The sequence below is a fragment of the Podarcis liolepis genome (genome assembly GCF_965112155.1).
Source record: "Podarcis liolepis genome assembly, chromosome: 6".
In the NCBI taxonomy this organism is placed as follows: Eukaryota; Metazoa; Chordata; class Lepidosauria; order Squamata; family Lacertidae; genus Podarcis; species Podarcis liolepis.
The window spans coordinates 11,247,227-11,263,039 of NC_139559.1; the positions used below are offsets into that span (position 1 = coordinate 11,247,227).

At 42.1% G+C, this 15,813-nt stretch overlaps 1 protein-coding gene and 1 long non-coding RNA gene across 3 annotated transcripts in view; one reads left to right on the forward strand and one right to left on the reverse strand.

Annotated features, from left to right (window-relative positions):
• LOC310708918 lies at window positions 1-7,194 on the forward strand. Of its 2 annotated transcripts, none has more exons than XR_014527211.1 (3): window positions 1-174; window positions 2,087-2,132; window positions 7,086-7,194. It is a non-coding gene; the product is annotated as an uncharacterized lncRNA (long non-coding RNA). The 2 variants fall into 2 exon arrangements; XR_014527212.1 differs by lacking the exon at window positions 7,086-7,194 and adding an exon at window positions 4,696-4,778.
• The window catches only part of SS18L1 (SS18L1 subunit of BAF chromatin remodeling complex), a 25,664-nt gene continuing 12,384 nt past the window's right edge, over window positions 2,534-15,813 (reverse strand). The window contains exons 5-12 of the mRNA XM_083507629.1: window positions 14,827-15,024; window positions 14,048-14,212; window positions 13,444-13,545; window positions 11,692-11,784; window positions 10,238-10,357; window positions 8,254-8,381; window positions 6,532-7,481; window positions 2,534-6,331 (exon numbers count right to left, since the gene is read on the reverse strand). Coding sequence (XP_083363755.1) covers window positions 7,455-7,481; window positions 8,254-8,381; window positions 10,238-10,357; window positions 11,692-11,784; window positions 13,444-13,545; window positions 14,048-14,212; window positions 14,827-15,024 — 833 coding nt within the window. The 3' untranslated portion in view covers window positions 2,534-6,331; window positions 6,532-7,454. The remainder of the gene's footprint in view (window positions 6,332-6,531; window positions 7,482-8,253; window positions 8,382-10,237; window positions 10,358-11,691; window positions 11,785-13,443; window positions 13,546-14,047; window positions 14,213-14,826; window positions 15,025-15,813) is intronic.

Here is a 15,813-nt window from a genome sequence, read left to right on the forward strand (position 1 = left end):
AGCAGCAGCAGCCAGCTCACATGCCAACGGCAGAAGGACCCAAGGAGGGAGCCAGTCTGGCTTCTCTGGGGAGAGAATTCCAGAGTGGGAACAGCCACTGAGAAGGCCCCTTTGGCAGACACACTTTGACTTGTTACCATAAGCGTCGTATAAATATACCAGCAATGAACTTAGGTGAGTTATGAAACATAATGTAGCTAAAATGGCACCATATGACATACATGGCTAAAAGGCACCATTCACACAATCAGCAGGTATAAGCACAACCAGGAGAACCCTTGATATTCTGTTAATACAGGCATCTGCTCACTCACACAAGGGCCTGCATGTGCATAAGTGAAATCACATAAAGGGGGGAGTACCCTAGGACTTGCTGATCAGAAGGTCGGCAGTTCGAATCCCCGTGACGGGGTGAGCTCCCGTTGCTCGGTCCCTGCTCCTGCCAACCTTCTTAGGTGGAAAGAAGATTCCACCTAAACACTAGGAAGAACTTCCTGACAGTAAGAGCTGTTTGACAGTGGAATTTGCTGCCAAGGAGTGTGGTGGAGTCTCCTTCTTTGGAGGTCTTTAAGCAGAGGCTTGACAACCATATGTCAGGAGTGCTCTGATGGTGTTTCCTGCTTGGCAGGGGGTTGGACTCAATGGCCCTTGTGGTCTCTTCCAACTCTATGATTCTATGAACCTAGCAGTTCGAAAGCACGTCAAAGTGCAAGTAGATAAATAGGTACCGCTCCAGCGAGAAGGTAAATGGTGTTTCCGTGCGCTGCTCTGCTTCGCCAGAAGCGGCTTAGTCAGGCTGGTCACATGACCCGGAAGCTCCCTCGGCCAATAAAGCGAGATGAGTGCCGCAACCCCAGAGTTGGCCACGACTGGACCTAATGGTCAGGGGTCCCTTTACCTTTTACCCATTAAAAAGCATGTTAGGCAGGTAGGATGAGCAGCCTAAATAAAGTCCTGCTGTGCCTCTAGTCTCTTTGGGGCTTCATCTGCCCTTAGGGACGTCCTCTTCAGGCTCTGGGGAGGGTCTGCTCTCGAGCCAAGAGGACTCTTCAGCTGGTTATTTATTTCCTGGTTTCTATTTATTTCTCAGCGCCATGTATGTACATGGTCATGTGTGAATAGATCATACATAAGATTCCTGTATTGCAGGGGGTTGGACTAGATGACCCTTGGGATCCCTTCCAGCTCTACAGTTCTATGCTTCTGTAAATATGGGGGTACCTGCACTTGGCTCTACTAATTTCCAGTGTCTAATCTGAGAGGAGATATGGACACTGAATTCTGAACACGGCAAAGGTGCTGCTGGTTTGCAGTTTCCCCAGTTTGAATGTATTCAACCTGCACATGTGTCAATGATCAAAACTCCTTTTCATCAGTTTTGAGTCCAACTGTTTTGCCAATTACAGCCCAGTCTGGAAGAGGTATATCTAGCCTCAGTCACTCACACACTGGTTCAGATACAATAAACTACAGTGGTACCTTGGGTTAAGAACTTAATTTGTTCTGGAGGTCCATTCTTAACCTGAAACTGTTCTTAACCTGAGGTACCACTTTAGCTAATGGGGCCTCCCGCTGCCGCCGTGCCACCACTGTGCGATTTCTGTTCTCATCCTGAAGCAAAGTTCTTAACTCAAGGTACTATTTCTGGGTTAGCGGAGTCTGTAACCTGAAGCATCTGTAACCTGAAGCGTCTGTAACCCAAGGTACCACTGTACATTCAACCCATGCAAAGGTAAAAAGATTTCTGACTTTCGTCAGGCTTCTGACACCCACCTACATTTCTGCCTTATGGAATGCAAAAGACATTGTCACAATTCAATGACACATTCTTGCCATGCAAAGGCTTTGTGGAGGGCTTGAGAAAGGGCTTGTGAGAGAATGGCCTGGAAAGAGTCTCAAGGGCAACAGTTAACTCCCAGGCCTGAGGTTCTCTAACCTGGATTACACCATTATGAAGGCATTGCTCTCCAGCTCATCATTAGTTAAGGTCAGAATGGTGGTACCAGTGACGGGGCTTTTTCACTGGCTCCATAGTTGTGGAACACTCCCTAGAGAAATCCAACAAATTCTCTCTTACTGTTTTTAGATACCGCTGTGGATACCTTTTTGTTCCATCAGACTTTCTATGAGGGGTAAGTATTCTTCTTTCTACGCTCACTGCTACATACTGTTTTAAAAACATTTTTTTGCTGGTGTATTTTCTGCTCTGCCTGTTCTTTACTACTGTTTTTATTGCTACTAGAAATTATTTGGAAATATTTTATTCTGAAAGGCAGGGTATAAACAAATTAATTAATCTTAAATTCAAATTTATTAAATTGGATTCCAATGGCTTATTGGTAAATTACCCCCATGGTAGTGGATTGCCAATGAACCATTGGAATTCTTGCGGCATTCTTTTAATTCTATGAACATAGCAGTTCTATGTTACTGTGTCATGCCTTCTAGTGAGATCATTGGCTAAATAGGAAACTAGAAAACCTGATCTTGAAACTCAAATGAGATTTGACATTTTGAAAACTGACATTAACACTTTTTCTCATGCAATGATCTTTACTTGAAATATTTCAGAATATAAATGAAGTGTGATTAATGTATTGTTTTCATTAAACCTGCAATTAAAAAAAGAACAGACTTCAAACATGATCACAGCAGTCCTTTTAAAAGTCTTTTCATCATACGAAAAAGTACCATTACTTGGCTTCACAATCAATTCATTTTAACCCAAAACATGTCCAAACATTCTGTATTACAAAACAGAAAATATGATACAATTAATGAAAAAAGTCAAAATGCTGGCATCACCGTTTTGTTTCCACATCAATACATAAAAATGGACAACACATTAAATATTTTGTTATTAACAGTTAGAAATATTAACACTAAAAATCATGTATAAATTAGGAAATAATGTACAAACTATTTCCAAAGCGCTCTTTCAAATACAGTATATACACAACATTCAAGAAATTCTTAATGTAAGACATTTCCAACTGATGCGATGTTGCTGTTTTACTTGTTAAAATGCTTGTGGTCTTTAAAAAATGATTTTCAGCAATGCTAAAAACCATACGAGAAGCAGATGTCAAAGCTGGTAAGGAGCAATGCATTTTTTTCTGGCTATCAGTAAACTCTAATGTGAAGGTGACCATTGTTTATTCTAACACCTCGATGTTCTAGGCAGGCAATCCATTAGTGTTTCCCACTGCACTGGTGTGAGCCTCTCCTGCATCAGCACAAGCAGCCAAGTCGTGACAAATGCCAAGAACATAGGAGACCCTGCAGTGTAGTTGCCATGCAACAACTGCTGGAAATTTTGCAGTGGCTGTTGGCCAGGGTACACTGCACCAGGGGCTCATGGCTTCTTGCAAAGGCCTCTTTTGATTGCTCCCTCTGAACATAACCACCCATTGTTGTGCAGTTACATGGGTTGTAAGGGTTCCTCCTGCAGGCATGACAAAGCAGGCTAGGCAGAGAGTTATTGGCCATCACCCAAAAGTGCTACATGGCACTGGCAGAGTTGTAAATAGAGCCATCACTGTGCTTAGTGCTATGAAGGGTTCAGAAAAAGGAAGACAGAAATGACAATATAGACAAAAATTCTTCTTGATGAACAACTATACAAATGTTGATTTGTTTGCTTTGGGCCTGTGTGGCTTTGTATTTTCACTGACTGCTTGTTAGCAATGCTAGGTATATTGGAGTCCCCCCCCTATTGCTGCCTTTAAAATTATTAAATAGTTTTCATTTATACCTTTATATGCTCTTAATTTATTTTAAGTGGAATAAAAATTCCTAAATACATTTTGCAGAAGGGTAGATCTTGAGCAGCACTTTCTAGCAGCACTTTCCCTGACCCTCATACATATATAAATTGTCCTTCTATTTGTACAGTATTCTCGTAGATCATTGGATCATTTTTAAATAAATAGTAATATTGATATTTTTTGGGTCCAGTGTCTATTTTCTGGAGGTCCATGTTTTTGAAAATTGGTATCTCAACACAAAATCTAAACCATCCAGATGTTTATAATAAGTGATATAATATACTATAGTCTTAAATTGAGTAAACTTGTGTACTCAAATTCATCTTAGATTATTTATCTAAAAAAAATCCCACCACTTTTTGAGAAATCCTGTAGTTTTGAACAACAAACTGAACATCTTGCCAATCTTTTACAGTTTAAATGTTTCAGAAGCTTTAAGTTTGGTTTATTTATGTTTAAACTGTATGTTGGGCAGCACTTGCATTCAGAGCTGAGTGGCATCTGACCCAAGGTATCATAGGGAAAGGGCTGTGTGGCTCCCTTTTCTGTACGCAGAAGGGAAAGGCTGTGCCAGAAAGTAGGAAGCGTGGGTGCCCCTCAGATACGCACCCCTCAGAAATCATGGGGATGAGCAGTACTAGCTGAGGCAACTGAAGGAGAGGAGTGGAACTTGTAGCCCTCTAAATGCTACAAGGCCGCTGGGTTATAAGGATTTTACAGAGCAGTTTGTCCCTCCTGGAGTGATGATCTCCCTTAACCTACTATCCTGTATTGTCTTAGACACTGTCAGGCTGTACAGGAGCTTTGAGGACTGAGCTTTATAATTCATAAAAGGGGCAGGCAAGATTTGTGAAGGAACCCTGCAAAGATGAGGGGACCAAAGACCTACTGACTTCCTTTCCCTCTCTTTTCTGCCCTCCCCAAGTAGGGATCCATGTGATACTGCATGCCTGGTGTGTACCTGCTCTCTCATTCCCAGCAGGTGATCAGCATAAGAAACCCAGTGTGACCAAAAGACACACCGTGAGCAATAATCTTTATAGCAACAGTGCCTTTTAAATGCTACAATGTTTTCTGTAGTTCCTAACAATGCAGGATCCAGTCAGTTAAATATAATAAATAGTCCGTGAATATATCTGATTACTGGAAACAGAGTTTCCAAACTGCTACTGAAGCCAAAATACCCAGGAAGAGCTATCGTACTTAGAGTAGACCCACTGAAATACATAGACTTAAGTTAGACATGACTATCATTTTGATTGATTGATTGATTGATTGATTGATTGAAGCAAATGATATTCTGCCCTCGTTAAAAAAATGTCCAGGCAGATAATAAGGTTAAAAATACAAAAATCAAAACATTAAATTGCAATATATCAATTAGTCTAAATTCGCTCATCAAAATATTGCCATTGTAATATATAGGTCAACGATCTTATTACAGAATAAAGTCTTCAGTTAACTTGTCCGTTGATTTCTATTGGTCTACTTGATGAATGCAGCCCTTAAGTCTGTAACCTGATTTTGTTTATGGCTATATTTCTTGGTGGAAGGCTGAGTAAGTGGAAGGATCAGAAAATGAACTGGCAGCTAATCAGCTGCATGGGAAACATGCACTATCTCTAAAGTGCATGCTACAGTTACTTTGTAGTAAGGTCTGGATGGTCATTTATGCTTCTCAACAACTTGTGTGGATATGAAGCTATATTGACTTTTGACAGACTAGATCTTGGAGTTTGTTTTACCTACAGCTTGGATAACAAGATTAAAATGGTACTAGTGAATTTTTGCTTTGGCAGATAGAGGATCCAGATCCAACTAGAGTTAAGCCGAGTTTGGTCCCACTGATTTCAAGCACACACTCACTGCTCTCCCAGTGAAATCAATGGAATTTTAAAGTGCTTCACTTTGGCTGCATTTCATCATCCTACTGGCTAAATTTGTTCCGCAGTACATTTTATTATAAATGGTCATACTGCAGATATTTAAATCAGGTGTAAGTCTTTATGGTAGCCGTCCTAAGCACACTCAATTGGAAATAAAACCCCACTGAATTGTTAATGAATGAATCATAGAACTTTGTTTTTACAAGAATCCCATTTTATGCCAAAGGCAACTATACTGGGTCTTCTGTACAGTGGTAACTATTTTGGCACTGAGTACACACTATATCCTGCAGTAAATTAGTTATGTGAGGGAAATTCATTTTCTTTACATACTTGCCGCCTGAAGAAGGAAGGTTCCTTGTAGAGACACTTGGTAGAGAAAGGCAAATCTCTTCCCAGAATCAGGCAGCCCCATAGCAATGGAAGCACAGCTCTTCTGTTGCCCTTCATTATTAGTCCAGGAGCCTGTAATGGCTTTGCCTTCTTGATAAGGCACCTATTTTCCAAGCAATGCAACAGATAGACGTATACAAGAGATGCAAGTCTCATGAAGCAACTTGCAGACTTATTTTTGCTACAGGACACCACAAAAGTCCCTTATGTTGATGTCATCACCTGGGCCAGGATGCATAAAAATGTGTCCTAGTACATGAATTCCCCAAGAACATTATACAATAGCTCCAGTTACAGATAGGTAGCCGTGTTGGTCTGCCATAGTCAAAATAAAAAAAATCCTTCCAGTAGCACCTTAAAGACCAACTATCTGAAGAATATCAGATATCTGAAGAAGTGTGCATGCACACGAAAGCTCATACCAAGAACTAACTTAGTTGGTCTTTAAGGTGCTACTGGAAGGATTTTTTTTATTTTGATTATACAATAGGTACAGAATGAATCAATCTTTTCCTTTCCCAGATTCCAGATTCCTCGGCCACACACTAACTGAACCCATGGCTGAAACAGAGTAGTCTTCTCTGGTGGTTTAATATAAATTCAGTGGAACTACTGCCCACATTCCAGCAGTTTAATGCTTCTTTGGTATTGACCTGCTATGGGATATAAGGGCATCTTCCCATAACAGGGCCAGTTCCCAAGTCAGCAATAAACCCCAATCATAAATAGTTGGTGGAAAGGTGACTTAAATAGGCCCTACTTACTGCTGTACTAATTTGTTGTTTCACTTTGAAAGTATCTAGCAAATCAAACTCATGCCCATACATTTCAGTATTTGCAGTTCAGAATAGAAACCAAGAAAATGCAATAAAATAAGCCTATCCCAATACCATCAAATTAGGATCTATTGATTTCAGAGGATAGTAGATACAAAATAATCTGCAGCACATCCAGGCAGTTTCACCTTGAAAACAATGCTAAGAGCAGTTACATGAGCAGAGCACGAAAAACTTAATTATATGTGTTTGATGTATTACAGAATATTGTAGCCTTGTAGATGACGAAGAAGAAAAATAGCTGGGTGTGATGTGTATACTGATGTTCAAGTAACCTCTAAAGCTAGACATCAAGTGAGGGTGGGGGCAGGAGAAGGAAGAACCTTTGCATTGTATCAACATACAGTATTATACACAGCACCAAAACATACCAAACCATTAAAGCATTGCCTTGTTACCAGTAGTGCACTGCTTCATATCCAGCATGAAATGAATACTATTTCACAGACAAATGCTCCTTTGTGCTAAGGGGGTTAACCAACATATTACGATTAATCAAAAACTGCCCGTACATCCAAGTTCAAAAGACGGACATAAATATTGAAACAAATCTGACACAGGTGCTTGTCCTTTTATTGCTGATAGTTTCCATACTGGCTCTGTTAAAAATAAGAGAGAAAGAGAGAAATTAACACAGTCATTTCTACAGACACATAGGCCCGGTTCACATGCAACACCAAAGCAAACTATGGCTCACCATGAGTGAGTGCAAATACTCAGGAAAAATTGGGCACTTTGCCCCTCCTCAGCTTTTGCTGCTGTCATGCTATCTGGAGCTAAGCTTAAAGTTACGTCCACACCAGGCCACATGGTTTGTCCTCCAAACAAACTACATTTTTTTCTTGGCTTATGGCTCATGATTTGTTTAGGGGAGACAAACCATGAGCACAGGTTCAGACACACTCAGTTGTGTGGCAGCAACTAGGAGCTAGGGAGGAGCAAAGCAGTCACAATTTTCTCCTTGTGTACTAGCATGCTTACTTATTTATGCTAAGCTCATTGGAACAGCATCTGCTTTGTAAGGTCCAGGTTCAATCCCCAGCATCTCCAGATAGAGCTGGGAGAAGCTCCTGTCTGAAACCCTGGAGAGCCGTAGGCATTCAGTGTCGGCAGTGCTGACCAACATGGGCCAATGGTCTTACTACATAAGGCACCTCCCTGTGTTACTATGTAACAATAGCACCTTGAATTGGGACCAGTAGCATGTTGGAAGGCAGCGCAAGTCCCATGTGATCAAAGTAATGTGATTCTAGCAGGATGACCCATTTAACAACCTGACCCACCACATTTTGACTAGCTGCAGCTTCCAGCCTGCTTTCAAGGGTAGGCATATATAGAATGCATTACAGTAATCTAAATGGGAAGATTTACCTGCTCATAGCCGTAAGGCCTCTGTTGCTGTGCAGATGGTCCTGTCTGTGAAGCTCTGTAGCTTCCATACTGTTGCCCCTGACCCTGTTGGTAACTGGAGTACTGTGACGAGGCTCCTTGGGCTGGACCTGGGAATATAACAGCAAAAGTCTTGTCAGGAGTTCAAGAGTAAGTTGCATCATGTCCTTAAAAGCCTGGCAGCAGAAGAATACAGTGGTACCTCAGGTTACATACGCTTCAGGTTACATGTGCTTCAGGTTACACACTCTGCTAACCCAGAAATAGTGCTTCAGGTTAAGAACTTTGCTTCAGGATAAGAACAGAAATCGGGCTCTGGCGGTGCGGCAGCAGCAGGAGGCCCCATTAACTAAAGTGGTGCTTCAGGTTAAGAACAGTTTCAGGTTAAGAATGGACCTCTGGAACGATTTAAGTACTTAACCTGAGGTACCACTGTATAAACATAATTTTGATACATGCATAGTAGACTACATACTTAAATTTCTCCTGAGTTTGTTTGCATATTTGTTTGCATGTTCGTTTATATCCCACTTTTAAAATTGACAGATCAGCTACAATAATTTAACCAATAATTTCATAAAGGTAATCTAACTATAATTTCAGAAACAAGGCAGCAACAATTAAAAATAAAAACAAGCACAACATATAACAAGAACCAGCACGACTCTTTAACAGAAAGTTGACTGGCATAGGAAAGTTTTCACTGGCCATTTAAAAGTTAAGAAAGCTGAGGCAATAATAATAATAATAATAATAATAATAATAATAATGGTAGTAGTAGTAGTAGCAACTCTGTCTCTACGACCAAGCGATCTTATTTATCCAGACGGCAGCCTTCAAGGAGGGTCTGTGAAGCTGATCTTTGCCCCTAGGCTGATTCTTTTATGTATGAAACCTGCTTTTATAGTGATAATAGACTGACAGGAGGAGAACTGTATGTATATTTTGTTTGATTTCAAAGGTTCCAAGGCAGTACTTATTTTTGCATTTAGTTTTGGTGCTTTTCTTATGGTAATGACTAATAAAAACTTGACAGCAAGGATGATATCCCTGAACTTACAATTAGGCTCAGAAGACAGTTGCAGACACAGGTCTTATTTGCATTACTGTCCACTCCTTTGCATGTTGACTCAGAAGTAAGTCCCACTATATCAACAAATCTTACCCTTAGGTAAGTGAGCATGGGACACTTCTGTGGTTCTTTTTGAATCAACAGGCTACTATAAAGAAAACCTGTGGTGGTTAGAGAATTGGATTTATACTGAAGAGACAAGTGTTCAAATCCCATTCAGCTACAAAACCAGCCTCTCCCCCCAACCTCTCTCTCTCAGCCCAACCTGCCTCGCAGGATTGTTGTGAGGACGGAAGGGGTTAGGACTACAAATGCTGCTCTGAACTCTTGGAATAAGGGATGACTAATATTTGAAGGACTATTGTATTTCAATATTTTGTTGGAAGCCACCCAGAGTGGCTGGAAAAACCCAGCCAGATGGGTGGGGTATAAATTATTATTATTATTATTATTATTATTATTATTATTATTATTATTATTATTATTATTATTTAGAATAAGAAACCAGGAAGAAAGAACTTTTAATAAAGACTGGGGAAAGTTTGTTGAATATTTGAAAAATTATTCGCTAGCAGGGTTAACATAAAAATTAAAACGCTAACAGGGTTAACATAAATTGAACAGTAAAGCTAAATAAAGGAAATTCTTAGCGAAAAAGAATTAATTTGGATATGCAGCAGTAAAGACAAAACGGAAGGATCCACAGATAGAGGGGGGGAGGTTGATTTGATACTATTTTTGGTTTTGTTAAAGAATTTGCATGTTTTGTTGTAAAATTCAAAAAGGATAAATTTTAAAAAGAGAAAGAGGGAGAAAGAAAGGGAGAATGGGTACACAGTTGTGCAGAATCAAGCTACAAAGTAGAGCAAAGCAAGGCAATACACATTTTCTCACCATATCCTTGCTGCTGTCCTGGATAGCTCTGTTGATTTGGGTATTGCTGCTGTGAATACGTTTGCTGTTGTACAGTTCCCTGTTGGTATCCCGCCTGCTGCTGGCTATACTGGGAATTCCCTAAAGACAGAATATCAATAGGGTTGATTTGCAAGGTAACCAGCACCCTAGATCCACATAGGGTTCAATGGCATAACTCTAAATCTTCCATGGATGCAGCCAGTTTGAGAGAAGCTTATCCATAAAAGGCAGGCTTCACTTCCAAGCACTAATCTGTGTGAAAGGGTGAGTAATGTGCCACTGTATTCACACCAGTTCTTAATAAGAAATGGTGCCTGCCAATGCAATTACTCCAGCTCATGCGTCAGTTCCTTCATATGGCTACACTCACAGGGTTGCATATGGCACAGAGAAGTGTGTGAAGTATCCCTAGGTGCCTGTTTTTGCAGGGCTCACACGATACAGATTTCTAGGATCAGAGGGAGCTTTTCAGTCACCTGCACCATTGAGCATGCATATAAGTAGCCTGTGTGGAAACTTTAAAAAATAGAAATTCAGATACTTCAAGACTTGTACTTAAAAAAAGTTCTAGTTTGCCATGAAAGAAGGGGTTGTAGACAACACTGTGCAAGGTTTCCTTCCCTCCAGAAGCAGACGAGTATACATAGGTGTAGTTTGGGCACTTAATGCTTGAAGACTGGAGGTATGTGGCTGGACTCAACAGCTGATTAACTGTTCAGTCCCATCCATCTCATCTTAAGGCTGCTTCAGAGCATGCAAATAGACACAATATGTTTTGCATGCTAAAGGTCCCAGGTTCAATGACTGGTATCTCCAGGAAGGACTAAGAAAGACCTCTGTCTGAAACACTGCTAGTCAGTATGGTTACTAATAAGCTAGATGAAGCAATGGTATAATGGAGGTTCCTTTATTCAGAGCAAGCTGGGGGTGGTGGGCATTTTGTTGCTTACACAAACATAAGCACTGCAACACTCTTCCCTTAAGTCTGAAGCCCCTCTCTGGGACATGGGGTGTACTATAAGAGAAGAGGGCCAATTCATTGCCCTGCTTAATGGACCAAAGAACCTTGCAGCTGGGCCTTTGTTGTCCCCAACATTAGAAGTCAGTGGCTGCTGGCAGTTTCCTGCGAGGCACTTACCTTCAGCCCAGGGATTGGGAACCTATAGCACACCAAATGTTATTTGACTACAACTCCCATCAGCCCTGGCCAGTGATCAGGAAGAACGGGAGATGTAGTTCAGGAACATGGAGGGCCACAGGCTCCCTATCCCTACTATACCTATTACCTAGATGGCGGCTGGCATCTTCTTAGAAGAAGACGGAACAGCTATATCTTTGTATTGCTAGCAGCAGTAAAACACTGTGTGTGTGTACACATGTATACCTAACATCTGATGTGTTCTACAAGAACTGCTTCCATAACATCTTCTTACCTCCTTCATAGTAGTGCTGTGTAGAATCTTCAAATGATCTGTCATAGCTTTGTTCAGAATAAGATGACTGCTGGTACGCATAATCACTGTGACCTATGACAAAAGAAAGGTACATAAGAAATGGATATTTTAAAAATTGATTGTGCATTTTTCAGATGCATGACAATTTCAAACTTGTATTACTATCAGTTGAGTTATGGCTCCTGCCAAATGTGTGATGTAGTGCACAGAATTCTGTTGACAGAACTACTCCCCTTACAAGTCCCATTAGGAGGATGGGTAGTTAACACCTGCAGTGTAAATATGACTGAAATGCAGCTCACACCTGGATTAAACAAAAAACATGGGGAGAAAGATAGCAGCACTTAAATCTCTAAAAAGAGATGTGCAAAGGTTCAAACTCTGTTTTTAGTTTTCTAAATTTTGGAGCTGTAAGGTTTATATCCCATGAGAAACAGTTTCCCTTGAAACACTTCAAAGACAACGGACATAGGATTTTCTTTCTAACTGCCTTCCTAGGTTTTTCTTTGAATACATTTTGCAGCTGTTTGACCCCTCTTGCTGCCTAGTTCCGTTCAGAGAGCCCACTGCCAAGAAGAAGAGTTTGGATTTGATATCCCGCTTTATCACTACCCGAAGGAGTCTCAAAGCGGCTAACATTCTCCTTTCCCTTCCTCCCCCACAACAAACACTCTGTGAGGTGAGTGGGGCTGAGAGACTTCAAAGAAGTGTGACTAGCCCAAGGTCATCCAGCAGCTGCATGTGGAGGAGCGGAGACGCGAACCTGGTTCACCAGATTACGAGTCTACCGCTCTTAACCATTAAGCAATCCTGGTGCGCCTTAACCCTCCTACTTGCTGACACTGCTGGTTCACCTGGCCAATCTGGTTCAGCATCCTGTTCTCACAGTGCCCAACCAGATGCACATCAGAAGCCTGCAAGCAGGACCAGAGTGCAACAGCCACTGGTATTCAGAAGCATTACTGCTTCTGACAGTAGAGGTAGAGCTAGTAGCCATTTATAGCCTTATCCTTCTTGAATTCGTCTAATCCTTTTTTAAAAGCCATCCAAGTTGGTGGCTATTACTGCCTCTTATGAAAGCAAATTTCACAGTTTAACTATGTGCTGTGGGAAGATGTATTTGTTTTTGTCTCCTAAATCCTCCCAATATTCAGCTTCACTGGATGTCCACGAGTTCTAGTGTTAAGGGGGTGGGGGGACAATTTGCTCTAGTCACTTTCTCCATGCAATGCATAATTTTATACACTTCTATCATGTTGCCTCTTTTCTCTAAATTAAAAAGTCCCAATTGTTGTTACTTGCCTCATAGGGGAGTTTCTCCATCCCCTTGATCATTTTGGCTGCCATTTCACCATGTGAATGGTGGTCCTTATTGGCACTGAATCCTGATCCACCCTGCATATTTTCTTTCTGCCTTTTGTGGTCTGGGTTCTTTTGCTGATATAACCCTGTCCAAACTTACCTCTTTTCCCTTGGTTCAACTATGGCACCTACAAACTAGTTTGCCTACCACCACCCACCCACCCACCCCACCCCTGGCACAGTGATCTCAGGCCTACTTGCTTGAAAATAAAGGTCCAATAAATATTGTAAGGTCTTATTTTCAGGTAAAGGCTTGGGAGCATTTGTGTGGATTGGCCTCCGTCTTTCAATTCCATTCCTGGGTGCCAGAAGCCTTCTGCAGGTCAACGGCATTATGGAACCATGTTCCCCAATACTCAGCAAGATTACCATCGGGATAATATTGCTGGTTCATGGGCTCTGATGAACCTTGTCCATGACTGTATTGTTCACTGTAGTATTCCTCCTGGCCCATGTACTGCTGAGAGGAACCTACAAAGCAGAGTGAGAGTACCGTTGTCAGTCTACAGTGAGATCAAAGGTAGATAACTGAAACAACCTCTTTAAAGGGAGTGATACCCTATCTGCCTGAATTGTAAGTCTGTTCTATACAGAGGAGGTTCTGGCCTAGCACTGTGGGCTTCAAGTCTTGTCTCTGCTGTGAACTTCAGTGTGAGAAACTGAGTTCTATTAGGACCATAGCACTGGAAGGCTGTTTTGGTTCACTCATCCTGTGCCATTTTTGGGATCACACCCTCCCCAACTGCTCTTTGCCCTGTAACTACAAAACTGCAGTGATGAGGGAAGAAGCATTAACCCTGATTCCCCAGTGCTACCTTCCACACCTGAGGTAGGCCTCTCAGCAGTTGAATTTGCTGTTTAAAAAGACCCAGCTCACATCCAACCATGGATCTTCCATATCATACGGTCATGCCCTTGGAACACACGCAACACTGCGGAGCTATACAGTTCTGAGTCCTTGGTTCTTATTTACCTTGCTGTGAAGGTCGGTAAGGGCCCATTGGCCGTTGGCCCATCATGCTGTTGCCTTGGTTACTCTGACTCATCATGGCAATGGAAGACTGCCCTTGGTAGTGTTGGCTCCCTGCTTGCGCAGAGTTGTAATGTGACGTTGCCGCTTGCTGGTGCATCATGGACACTGCAACACACACACACATTTTACATTCTCAAATTCTCTACACAGTGCTCCACTACTACCACTGTAGCCCTGAGTAGAATAAACTTCAATTTAAGAAATATATATTGCAACTGTACTTAAGTATATGTGAAATAACAGCATATGTTTACCTCCATCTCAATTTCCCACCTCTTCATCTATTTTTAGAATATAAGCCACCTGGGGCAGGGACCTATCCTCTCTCTTTTTAAAGTACATTATTGATGCTAAAATGTAAGGCATCATAGGGTTGGCTGGGAGATCCCAAGGGTCATCTAGTCCAACCCCCTGCAATGCAGGAATCTCAACTGAAGCATCTATGGCAGATGGCAATTCAACCTCTGCTTAAAAACCTTCAATGAAGGAGAGCCCACAACCTCCCAAGGGAGTCCGTTCCACTCCCTTCTCTGAAGGAAGCTTCAGAGATATTTGGAGCTCTTCAGTAGCCCTGCTCTGAACCTGATTCCTGCCACTGCCCACCTCCCCAGGTCTGACCCTGTTATAAGTGGTCACAAAAGCCAAGAGCCCCATGACACGTTAAAATGGCATATCTATCCAACAACAAAAAAGGCCAGGCCAAACCAAGCCAACCATACCAGGATTGGACTGCATGTTGATATTTGTTCGCGAGACGTAGTTGCCTATTGATCCCTGGCCTTGCATTGGTACATTCTGAGACGCAGGCACTGTATGGCTATAGCCGGTTCCAGTTCCGTGGCTACTGACAGTCATGCTCAGGGAAGTCGTGGGCATGGTATTCTGGCCTGACTGTTGCATAGACACGTGATTGGGACCTAGCAGAAAGCAAAGAAGGAAACAAGGGGCGGCAGTGAATATTGATTTTGAATCCTGTTCAGATTTTGCCTTCCTTCACTCTCAAGTTGCCAGTATCTAAGCTTTCTACATCTCTGCTGCAGAAACTGTGCAGCCAGGAAGCTCAAAAAACTATGCTCACATTATGCAACTTTATATCTTACCTCTCCCAGTTCTTTTTAGATTCAAAATATGGACTTTGAAGGATTGGAATTCCCCACCCCCCTCCATGTCAGATTTGGGAATGGTTTGGAGTTTGGGAATGACATCCAGTGAGGAACCTAAAATTGCCACAGATATATAGGACAGAAGAAATACTTGGGTGGGGTTGAGAGGGAAGAGAAGGTGAGCAGGGAACCATGTGGGCTGTATAAAGTCAGGGGTAGCCAACACTGAGTCTAGCAACACCTAGAGCAGGGGTCTGCAACCCGTGGCTCCGGAGCCGCATGTGGCTCTTTTACACCTTTGCCGCGGCTCCGGGGCAGATAATAGCGAGGGGAGGAGGCACATTGTGCGCCCCGACACGCCCCACTGTGGCGGGCGCTGTACTGGCTGTGACGTCGCATGGGGGCGGTGTGTGCGTTAGTCACCTTCCCGCCCGCTGTCAGATCGGACATTAAGGTAAGAAACAATATATGCAGTGTTATATTTGTTTTAAATGTTGCAATGGTTTTGCGGCTCCCAGTTTTTTTTCTTCGGAAACGGGTCCAAGTGGCTCTTTTTGTCTTAAAGGTTGCAGACCCCTGACCTAGAGGATCCCCAAGTTCTCA